The following is a 12255-nucleotide window of genomic DNA, read 5'->3' on the forward strand; positions in this document are numbered from 1 at the left end:
ATCTTGGACACAGAGGGGTTTCTGGGACTTCTGAGTTACAGGAAGGGAGGGAGAAGGGTGATCTGAGGCATTATCATGATATCAAAAAGCAGGAACACCATCTTGTCATCTTCAAACTGCTTCATTACTTCTTTTGACCGAGCTTCACACTCGTGCTGCTGTTTGATATAGTAATAATAATTGCTTACACACCTGTATAGCGCTTTTCTGGACACTCCACACAAAGCGCTTTACAGGTAATGGGGACTCCCCTCCACCAGTGTGCAGCCCCACCTGGATGATGCGATGGCAGCCACAGTGCACCAGTGCTCTCCCCACACACCAGAGGAGAACAGAGTGATGAAGCCAGTTCATAAAAGGGGAATATTAGGAGGCCATGATTGGTAAGGGTCAATGGAAAATTTGGCCAGGACGCCAGGGTTACACCCTTACTCTTTTCGACAAACGCCCTGGGATTTTTAATGAGCACAGACTCAGGACCTCGGTTTTACGTCTCATCCGAAGGACGGCGCCTTCATATGTACCTGTGCCAGGCGCTGCAGCTTGGTGGCGTGGTCAGGGCCAGCTTTGAAGAGACTGCTCGCCAGCGCCAGGAGTGCCTCCTCTGCCAGTAATCAGTTCCAGTTTCATGGTACTGGCAGTTTTCTCAGTGAACTGGGGATCCCGGTATTCCATCAGGTCCTCAGTCTTCTCGTGTGGGATCTTCACTCCCTCCCTCTTGTGGGACGTGTTCGCCAGGGAGGCCCGGATCTTTCCCAGCACGTCAGCACACCTCACACCTGTCCCCATACACCTGTCTCTAATATCATTCCCACCCTCCATCACTTGTAAACAGCAAAGCAGAAAGACTGGCTGGGTTGGGGCTGATTTAGAGTGTCCTGTAAGACTGGCTGTGTTTGGGCTCTCTGATTTAGGGTGACCTGTAAGACTGGCTGGGTTGGGGATCTCAGAGTTAGGGTGACCTGTAAGACTGGCTGGGTTGGGGCTCTCTGAGTTAGGGTGTCTTGTAAGACTGGCTGGGTTGGGGCTCTCTGATTTAGGGTGTCCTGTAAGACTGGGTTGGGGCTCTCTGATTTAGGGTGTCCTGTAAGTAGGGCTGGGTTGGAGCTCTCTGATTAAGGGTGACCTGTAAGACTGGGTTGGGGCTCTCTGATTTAGGGTGTCCTGTAAGTAGGGCTGGGTTGGAGCTCTCTGATTAAGGGTGACCTATAAGATTAGCTGGGTTGGGGCTCTCTGATTTAGGGTGACCTGTAAGACTGGCTGGGTTGGGGCTCTCTGATTTAGGGTGTCCTGTAAGTAGGGCTGGGTTGGAGCTCTCTGATTAAGGGTGACCTATAAGATTAGCTGGGTTGGGGCTCTCTGATTTAGGGTGACCTGTAAGACTGGCTGGGTTGGGGCTCTCTGATTTAGGGTGTCCTGTAAGTAGGGCTGGGTTGGAGCTCTCTGATTAAGGGTGACCTATAAGATTAGCTGGGTTGGGGCTCTCTGATTTAGGGTGACCTGTAAGACTGGCTGGGTCGGGGCTCTCAGAGTTAGGGTGTCCTATAAGACTGGCTGGGTTGGGGCTCTCTGAGTTAGGGTGTCCTAGCTACAGACTTGCTGGGGTCTGTAAGACACAACAGAGTCACGTGGCTCAGAGAGACAATATCAGTACAAAAGCAGAACCCTGCTCTTGCTCAGCTCAGTCCTATCACCACATGCTAGATAAGGTCAAGGGCGCAGTTTATCTCAGGACTCCGCCTTCACAGTCGAAGCCCGCCCGCTCGCAGGAGGCAGGGGCAGTACTGTAGCCTAAGTGCAGTTTAGCCATGACCTGCAGGACACTGTGACAGAGCACAGCGCAGTTGAGCCCATGGCGCAGGCCCGACAAATCCTACCGAGGCTCATGGCAGTGTGAGCTGCTGCCTGTGCATCACTGGGGTCCTGGGCTCAGTTACAGCCTGGGCTCCTTTCGTGTGGAGTTTGCATGTTTCTTTGGGTTTCCTCTGAGCGCCCCGGTTTCCTCCCGCCTGTGTCCCTGTGAGTGTGGATGTGGGAGTGCTGGTATTGGGGTGTCCGGGGTGTCCAGGGTCCCCAGGAAGCAGCAGAGGAGCTGACGGGGGATGGTGATCGCCTGGGATCGTCCTGGTGAACCGGTGTGGGCACGACAGCCCTCCAGAAGGGCAGTGACACCACCAGGGCTGTACTGGACTCCCCGTGAGGGTCTGCTGCGCGCCCCCAGAGGCTGGCGCGCGAACGCGCGAGTGACCCGCTCGTCAGACCAGGCTGTGCAGCAAAGCCATCTCTTTATTTGAGCAAGCGTCGGCTTCGCCAACCGCAGACCGATGGAAACGACGTCAGGTCACCGAACAGATGACGTCAGAGACGGGAGAAGTAGATATAAAACAGCACATGAGAAACAATATAACCGTACAGGAAGAAAGCCTCTCTCTGGCCTCTTCAGTGCCTCCTCAAGTTCCAGTGGTCCGCAGCACATTCCACAGCTCACTGCACGGCCCTCCAGCCTCCTTGCAAAGTTCTAAATGTGCTGTGTGGTCACTGCCATGTATTGTGCTGTGTTGTCACTGCCTTGAATTGTGCTGTGTTGTCACTGCCTTGAATTGTGCTGTGTTGTCACTGCCTTGAATTGTGCTGTGTGGTCATTACCCTGTATTGTCATTACTCTGTATCACCAGCTCTGTACTGTCATAGCCCTGTGGTGTGCTGTGTTGTTACAGCCCTGTGTTGTCGCAGTCCTGTGGTGTGCTGTGTTGTAACAGCTCTGTGTTGTCACAGCCCTGTGGTGTGCTGTGTTGTCACAGCTCGGTGTTGTCGCAGTCCTGTGGTGTGCTGTGTTGTCACAGCTCGGTGTTGTCGCAGTCCTGTGGTGTGCTGTGTTGTAACAGCCCTGTGTTGTCACAGCCCTGTGGTGTGCTGTATTGTGACAGCTCGGTGTTGTCGCAGTCCTGTGGTGTGCTGTGTTGTGACAGCTCTGGGTTGTCACAGCCCTGTGGTGTGCTGTGTTGTTACAGCTCTGTGTTGTATTAGCTCTGTGGTGTGCTGTGTTGTCACAGCCCTGTGGTGTGCTGTGTTGTTACAGCTCTGTGCTGTATTAGCTCTGTGGTGTGCTGTGTTGTCACAGCCCTGTGGTGTGCTGTGTTGTTACAGCTCTGTGTTGTATTAGCTCTGTGGCGTGCTGTGTTGTTACAGCTCTGTGGTGTGCTGTGTTGTTACAGCTCTGCGTTGTATAAGCTCTGTGGTGTGCTGTGTTGTCTGAGACTTGGGACTGGAGGGCTGGAATGATGGAGGGATTAGAAGTGAGTAGACGAGCCACTACTGGTCTGGTCAGGCGCTGGCTTCCCCTCCTCTGAGGACTTGCCACTCAGCTGTGGGTGAACAGACACACAGACAGGGCCAGAGAGGAGTTTACTCAGCGAGCGAGGGTGCTGAGGCAGAGAGAGAAAGAGAACGACACACACTGTGTCTCACCTTGGTCTTGAACAGCAGGTTGATGACGCCTTTCGACCTGCGGTCAGCAGTGCGGTCAGACAGACACACCGAGAGAGACTTGCCGTCCCGCCGGGAACGCTGGGACACCTCGCCCTCCTGCTCCGCCCCGTTGGCCACGGACAGGGGGAGGCCTGGGGGGCGGAGGGAGAGGGGTATAGAGGGAGTAAGAGGGGTAGAGGAGAAGGTTATTGTAGTGTGAGTACTTTGCAAGTAAAGTATGAGCACACTGTGAGTAATGCATGAGCACACTGTGAGTAGAGTATGAGCACAGAGAGCACACTGTGAGTAGAGTATGAGCACAGAGAGAGCACACTGTGAGTAACGTAAGAGCACACTGTGAGTGAAGTATGAGCACTACCTGTGATGGTGGGCAGGGAGCGTGAGTTGATGCTGTACAGGCCACTGCTCGTCTTGCTGTGCTCTGATAAGTTGGTGTCACTGCGAAACTCCTGCTTCTTTGACAGCTAGAGGGCGACACCGAGCACAGCCACACTGTTAGCCCCCTGTGCAACGTGTGTCCCCTCTCCATTACCCTCCCTCCCACCCCCGGGCCTCAGCTTGCAAAGTAACTGATAGACTTCATTACCTAAAGCACAGAGAGCTCTCTTCTTTCTTCTGAGAGCCTACAAGTGGGAAAAACTGTGGGTGCCTGCCTCTCCTTCTCTCTCTCTCCCTTCCTACTCCCTCCTTCTCTCTCTCCCTCAAACCCCCACTCCTTCCTTCTCTCTCTCTCCCTTCCTACTCCTTCCTTCTCTCTCTCTCCCTTCCTACTCCCTCCTTCTCTCTCTCTCCCTTCCTACTCCCTCCTTCTCTCTCTCCCTCAAACCCCCACTCCTTCCTTCTCTCTCTCTCCCTTCCTACTCCTTCCTTCTCTCTCTCTCCCTTCCTACTCCCTCCTTCTCTCTCTCTCCCTTCCTACTCCCTCCTTCTCTCTCTCCCTCAAACCCCTACTCCCTCCTTCTCTCTCTCTCCCTTCCTACTCCCTCCTTCTCTCTCTCCCTCAAACCCCCACTCCCTCCTTCTCTCTCTCTCCCTTCCTACTCCCTCCTTCTCTCTCTCTCCCTTCCTACTCCCTCCTTCTCTCTCTCCCTCAAACCCCCACTCCTTCCTTCTCTCTCTCTCCCTTCCTACTCCCTCCTTCTCTCTCTCCCTTCCTACTCCCTCCTTCTCTCTCTCCCTCAAACCCCCACTCCCTCCTTCTCTCTCTCCCTCAAACCCCCACTCCCTCCTTCTCTCTCTCTCCCTCAAACCCCCACTCCCTCCTTCTCTCTCTCTCCTTCAAACCCCCACTCCCTCCTTCTCTCTCTCTCCCTCAAACCCCCACTCCCTCCTTCTCTCTCTCTCCCTCAAACCCCCACTCCTTCCTTCTCTCTCTCTCCCTCAAACCCCCACTCCCTCCTTCTCTCTCTCTCCCTCAAACCCCCACTCCCTCCTTCTCTCTCTCTCCCTCAAACCCCCACTCCCTCCTTCTCTCTCTCTCCCTCAAACCCCCACTCCCTCCTTCTCTCTCTCTCCCTCAAACCCCCACTCCCTCCTTCTCTCTCTCTCCCTCAAACCCCCACTCCTTCCTTCTCTCTCTCTCCCTCAAACCCCCACTCCCTCCTTCTCTCTCTCTCCCTCAAACCCCCACTCCCTCCTTCTCTCTCTCTCCTTCAAACCCCCACTCCTTCCTTCTCTCTCTCTCCCTCAAACCCCCACTCCCTCCTTCTCTCTCTCTCCCTCAAACCCCCACTCCTTCCTTCTCTCTCTCTCCCTCACTCTCTCTTTCTCTCTCTCCCTTCCTACTCCCTCCTTCTCTCTCTCCCTCAAACCCCCACTCCCTCCTTCTCTCTCTCTCCCTCAAACCCCCACTCCTTCCTTCTCTCTCTCCCTCAAACCCCCACTCCTTCCTTCTCTCTCTCTCCCTCAAACCCCCACTCCCTCCTTCTCTCTCTCTCCCTCAAACCCCCACTCCTTCCTTCTCTCTCTCTCCCTCAAACCCCCACTCCCTCCTTCTCTCTCTCCCTCAAACCCCCACTCCTTCCTTCTCTCTCTCTCCCTCAAACCCCCACTCCTTCCTTCTCTCTCTCTCCCTCAAACCCTCATTCCCCCCTTCTCTCTCTCACTCCCTCACTCTCTCTTTCTCTCTCTCCCTTCCTCACTCCCCCCTTCTCTCTCTCTTTCTCCCCCACTCTCTCTCTTACTCTTCTGGTGTCCAGAGTGCTCTGTCTCTCTCTCTCTTCACTGATGAAGATCATGCTGCTCCTCTTCCTCTTCTTCTTGGACTTTCGGAGCCTCACCTCCCCCTCCACTGGTTCCTCTGCCACCATCCCCCCATCCTCTGGCCGGGGCGGGGCACGGGAAGATGGGGACTCAGGGACCCCAAAACTGACAGGGGTTAGAAGAGCGAGAGACATTCTCTAGTGTCACTGTTTCCAGTTCAGCGCAAACACAGAGTTCCTGCATCCTGTCAGAAGACATCTGTCCTGCTGAGGACTGAGACAGGCTGTCCCAGGAGTACTGCACACACGCACACACACTGCACACACTCACACACACTGCACACACTGCACACACTAACACACACGCACACACACTGGACACACTCACACACACTCCACACACTAACACACACTCACACACACTGGACACACTCACACACACTCCACACACTGCACACACTGCACACACACTGGACACACTCACACACACTCCACACACTGCACACACTCACACACACTCCACACACTAACACACACTCACACACACTGGACACACTCACACACACTCACACACACTGCACACACTGCACACACTAACACACACTCACACACACTGGACACACTCACACACACTCCACACACTAACACACACTCACACACACTGGACACACTCACACACACTCCACACACTGTACATACTCACACACACTGGACACATTCACACACACTCCACACACTAACACACACTCACACACTGTACACACTCACACACACTCTACACACTCACACACACTCCACACACTGTACACACTCACACACACTGGACACATTCACACACACTCCACACACTAACACACACTCACACACTGTACACACTCACACACACTCTACACACTCACACACACTGCACACACTCACACTCACACACACTGCACACACTACACACTCACACACACTGCACACACTCACACACACTCACACACACACACACTGCACACACTCACACTCACACTCACACACTACACTACACACACCCACACTGCACTTACACACACTACACACACACTAAACTACACTTACACTACACACACTACACTTACACACACTCACACACTCAGCAGGTACACTAGGCACACACACTCTCACACACTCACACTCCCAGCAGTGTGCAGCTGTCCCTGCAGGTACACTAGGCACACACATTCACACACTCTCACACACACACTCACACACTACACACTCACACACACTGCACACACTCACACTCACACACACTGCACACACTACACACTCACACACACTGCACACACTCACACACACACACACACTGCACACACTCACACTCACACACTACACTACACACACCCACACTGCACTTACACACACTACACACACACTAAACTACACTTACACTACACACACTACACTTACACACACTCACACACTCAGCAGGTACACTAGGCACACACACTCTCACACACTCACACTCCCAGCAGTGTGCAGCTGTCCCTGCAGGTACACTAGGCACACACATTCACACACTCTCACACACACACTCACACACTCACACACACACACACACACACACTACACTACACTTACACTACACACACTACACTACACTTACACACTCTCACACACACTCACACTCTCACACTCTCACACTCACACACACACTCACACTCGGAGCAGTGTGCAGCTGTCTCAGCAGGTACACTAGGCACACACACTCACACTCCCAGCGGAGACAGGGCAGAGGCGCAGTGAGTACCTCTCGGGGTGCAGCTTGGTGGGAGTACCGCACTCGGAGCCCAGGGAGGAGATGGAGATCAGCGACTGGCGATAGGAGCGCAGCATGGAGCGCGGCCGGCTGGAGCGCCGGTCATCCATCTCTGGCTGCAGAGAGGAACAGGTCCTGGTCAGTGACCGCGGCCATACCAGCCACAGACAGCAGGTGGCAGCACAGGGCAGCCCCAACCACAGACGGCGGAGAGGAGGGCACGACGGATGCCCGTCTGTCTTCATCTTTCCCTGCTCCTCCGTCTCTCACCAGCTCTCGCGCTCCGTATTCCTTCTCCACTTTCTTCTTCAGCTGCTTGAAGCAGTCCTCCATACGGTCATGGAAAGGTCGGAGGTCATCCGTCACCCGTTTCCCATGGAGACGGATTCCCGCCCGCAGGAGGGGAGTCTAGGGCAGAGAAGGTGGGAGAGTCGAGTCACCGTCCAATCAGAGCAGGAATCCAGAAATACCCCCTGGCCAATCAGGGCTCAGTGTGATGGTTTGGCCACTGTACCTGCCAGGCGATGAGGTCCTTCAGGCGGCTCAGCTTGTCTCTGTCCTCAGGGTGCTGCTGGACATATTCATCCGTAAAAAATGCCTGGGGAGCAGCAAGGGAGAGGTTATGAGTTAGGGACAGGGGGATTGTGGGAGATTGAGGCAGCAGCAGGAGTAATGAGAGACAGAGGGAGGGATGGGGGATTGTGGGAGATTGAGGTAGCAGCGGCAGTAATGAGAGACAGAGGGAGGGACGGGGGATTGTGGGAGATTGAGGTAGCAGCGGCAGTAATGAGAGACAGAGGGAGGGACGGGGGATTGTGGGAGATTGAAATAGCAGCGGCAGTAATGAGAGACAGAGGGAGGGACGGGGGATTGTGGGAGATTGAGGCAGCAGTGGCAGTAATGAGAGACAGAGGGAGGGACGGGGGATTGTGGGAGATTGAGGCAGCAGCGGCAGTAATGAGAGACAGAGGGAGGGACCGGGGATTGTGGGAGATTGAGGCAGCAGCGGGAGCAATGAGAGACAGAGGGATTGTGAGAGAGACTTATGGACAGGCAGAAAGAGAAACACAGAGAGAGATCCAGGACCACGCCCACCTTCTCGTACTTGGCGAATCCGCCCATGACAGCAGGGTCCACGATGCCATTGAGCAGCATGGAGAGGGGGTTGATGGGAAGGCTGTCGTCACCCTGGTACTGGTTGATCATGGTGAGGATCTTCTCATTGGTGGTCTCCATCGTCTCGATGGCATTCTCCAGTGGGCTGATTGTGGTCTGCTCACACAGACAGAAGAGCACACAGCGAGAGAGTCATGCATACTGACCACTAGGACCCTCTCTGCCAGCTGGACATTCCCACTCAATTGAGTTAATATGGTGCCTTTCAGCCCCTAAAAGCCCAAAGTACTTCACACTGGAGGGGACCCTCACTGAAGTACAGCCTCACCTGGGTGACTCTATTCTGTACCTGCAGCCCCACGACACACAGATCAGGGGAGGAGAGAGAAACTGTAAAAGACCAGAGTGGGGTTCAGCCTGGACACCAGGGTGACACCCCTACTCTTACAATCAGCCCTGGGATCTGTAATAAAGAACCAGGCGGGACCTGTTTAACATCCAATACAGAGGATGACACCTCTTCCAGTGGTGTCCTCATACTGGAAAAGCGCCACCTACTGGTCCACCAGCACCACTTACAGCAGGGCCCTGGTATTTCTCAGTGGTCTACTGGTGCAGTATGGAGCAGGCCCAGTCCAAATCCAAATGTATACAACATCTCCCAGTGCAAACTGTACTGTACTAGCTTTTTACTGAATTTACTATGCTGAAAGGTTAGTCTTTTTCTCAAACATACATAAAATGTAATTATTTGTCTCTCCATCGGCACTGTTTATTTTGGACAGCGGGGCTCAGTCTGTGCCCCCTTACTTGTGTGAGTACACAGGGAGAAAAGGATTTAATTACATAAGCTTTATGTTGTAAAGAAGGAATGGCCAAGTGGGAATAGTTGTGGAGAACAAAGACTTGTTCAGAACCAACAAAGAACACAAGAAGTAACTACATGGAAAAGCATTTAACACCCAGAACAGGAGGCACTTCTTTACACAAAGGGTGGTGGGAGTGTGGAACAAGCTTCCCAGCCATGATGTTGAAGCAGATACCCTTGATTCCTTCAGGAAGCAGCTGGATGAGATCCTGGGATCAATGAGTTAATAATGACTAAATCACTCCAAGAGGCAGACAGCGAGACACCAGATCATACAGGCAGGGACAGGCTGCGACACAGGTACTCACGTGGGTCATTTCTTTAACGTCGAACCACCGCAGGATGCCAGGGAGCTTGTAGCTCGTGAAGAAGGTGGTTCGCTCAATCCACATGGACTGAGAGAGAGGGAGAGAGACAGGAAGAGAGCAAGTGTCAGTGTGTGTCTGTACACACATGTGCTCATACACTGTCCAGACACGCACACTGAGACACTTTCTGGACACACACATTGAGACATGTCCAGACACACATACTCAGACACTATCCAGACACACACATACTCAGACACTGTCCAGACACACACACACTAAGACACTGTCCAGACACACACATACTCAGACACTGTCCAGACACACACACTAAGACACTGTCCAGACACACACATACTCAGACACTGTCCAGACACACACACTAAGACACTGTCCAGACACACACATACTCAGACACTGTCCAGACACACACACTAAGACACTATCCAGACACACACATACTCAGACACTGTCCAGACACACACACTAAGACACTGTCCAGACACACACATACTCAGACACTGTCCAGACACACACACACACTGAGACATGTCCAGACACATACATACTCAGACACTGTCCAGACACACACACACTGAGAAATTGTCCAGACACACACACATACTCAGACTGTCCAGACACACACACTGAGAATCACTCACACTGAGACACTGCCTGGACACACACACTGAGAAATGTCCAGACACACACACATGCTCAGACTGTCCAGACACACACACTGAGAAATTGTCCAGACACACACACTGAGAGTCACTTTCCAGACACACACACTGAGACACTGTCTGGACACACACGCTGAGAAATGTCCAGACACACACACATGCTCAGACTGTCCAGACACACACACTGAGAAATTGTCCAGACACACACACTGAGAGTCACTTTCCAGACACACACACTGAGACACTGTCTGGACACACACGCTGAGAAATGTCCAGACACACACACATGCTCAGACTGTCCAGACACACACACTGAGAGACACTGTCCAGACACGCACACACTGAGACACTGTCCAGACACGCACACTGAGAGATGCTCAGACACTGAGGCACAGATGCTCAGACACACATGTGCTCAGATGCTGCCCAGCGTCTACTCACTGCGAACTCGTTGTTGGGGTCCACAGAGCCCTTGCGCACCGGGCGGGAGTAATGGAATCGCTGCACGTAGCTGGACTTGTAGAAGCTGCAGGAGTGAGAGAGACAGGGAGTGAGAAGAGTGGACAGAGAGTGTGCACACCGCTGTGACTGGTGGGGCTGGTGCCGAGCTCCATGCCTTCGCTCACTTCTGTACGCAGGGTCTGAGTACACTTGAGTACTGAGCACACGAGAGTACACCTCTACTGTAATAATGTGCTCAGTGTGTGGTTCTGTGCCCTTGATGATCTGCTTGGGTCAGTGTGGTCAGTATGGTCAGTGTGAGTGATTCTGTGCCCTTGATGATCTGGTCTGGTCAGTGTGGTCAGTGTGTGGTCAGTGTGAGTGGCTCTGCGTACTTGATGATCTGGTCTGGTCAGTTTGGTCAGTATGGTCAGTGTGAGTGATTCTGTGCCCTGGATGATCTGGTCTGTTCAGTGTGTGGTCAGTGTGAGTGATTCTGTGCCCTTGATCTGGTCTGGTCAGTGTGATCAGTGTGAGTGATTCTGTGCCCTTGATGATCTGCTTGGGTCAGTTTGGTCAATATGGTTAGTGTGAGTGGTTCTGTGCCCTTGATGATCTGCTTGGGTCAGTGTGGTCAGTGTGTGGTCAGTGTGAGTGATTCTGTGCCCTGGATGATCTGGTCTGGTCAGTATGGTCAGTGTGAGTGATTCTGTGCCCTTGATGATCTGGTCTGGTCAGTGTGGTCAGTGTGAGTGATTCTGTGCCCTGGATGATCTGGTCTGGTCAGTGTGGTCAGTGTGAGTGATTCTATGCCCTTGATGATCTGCTTGGGTCAGTTTGGTCAATATGGTTAGTGTGAGTGATTCTGTGCCCTTGATGATCTGGTCTGGTCAGTGTGGTCAGTGTGTGGTCAGTGTGAGTGGCTCTGCGTACTTGATGATCTGGTCTGGTCAGTGTGGTCAGTGTGTGGTCAGTGTGAGTGGCTCTGCGTACTTGATGATCTGGTCTGGTCAGTTTGGTCAGTATGGTCAGTGTGAGTGATTCTGTGCCCTTGATGATCTGGTCTGGTCAGTGTGTGGTCAGTGTGAGTGATTCTGTGCCCTTGATCTGGTCTGGTCAGTGTGATCAGTGTGAGTGATTCTGTGCCCTTGATGATCTGCTTGGGTCAGTTTGGTCAATATGGTCAGTGTGAGTGATTCTGTGCCCTTGATGATCTGGTCTGGTCAGTGTGTGGTCAGTGTGAGTGATTCTGTGCCCTTGATGATTTGGTCTGGTAAGTGTGATCAGTGTGAGTGATTCTGTGCCCTTGATGATCTGGTCTGGTCAGTGTGGTCAGTGTGTGGTCAGTGTGAGTGGCTCTGCGTACTTG

At 53.1% G+C, this 12255-nt stretch overlaps 1 protein-coding gene across 1 annotated transcript in view; it reads right to left on the reverse strand.

The window, feature by feature from the left end:
* Nucleotides 1-2266: 2266 nt before the first annotated feature.
* The window catches only part of dock2 (dedicator of cytokinesis 2), a 68947-nt gene continuing 58958 nt past the window's right edge, over nucleotides 2267-12255 (reverse strand). Inside the window, exons 42-51 of the mRNA XM_088932534.1 lie at nucleotides 10887-10971; nucleotides 9763-9849; nucleotides 8566-8742; nucleotides 7985-8068; nucleotides 7741-7878; nucleotides 7462-7586; nucleotides 5673-5856; nucleotides 3848-3953; nucleotides 3469-3620; nucleotides 2267-3365 (exon numbers count right to left, since the gene is read on the reverse strand). Of these exons, the coding sequence (XP_088788660.1) occupies nucleotides 3291-3365; nucleotides 3469-3620; nucleotides 3848-3953; nucleotides 5673-5856; nucleotides 7462-7586; nucleotides 7741-7878; nucleotides 7985-8068; nucleotides 8566-8742; nucleotides 9763-9849; nucleotides 10887-10971 (1213 nt within the window). The 3' untranslated portion in view covers nucleotides 2267-3290. The remainder of the gene's footprint in view (nucleotides 3366-3468; nucleotides 3621-3847; nucleotides 3954-5672; nucleotides 5857-7461; nucleotides 7587-7740; nucleotides 7879-7984; nucleotides 8069-8565; nucleotides 8743-9762; nucleotides 9850-10886; nucleotides 10972-12255) is intronic.

Source organism: Atractosteus spatula, chromosome 14, assembly GCF_055471065.1.
Source record: "Atractosteus spatula isolate fAtrSpa1 chromosome 14, fAtrSpa1.hap1, whole genome shotgun sequence".
Lineage (NCBI taxonomy): Eukaryota > Metazoa > Chordata > Actinopteri > Semionotiformes > Lepisosteidae > Atractosteus > Atractosteus spatula.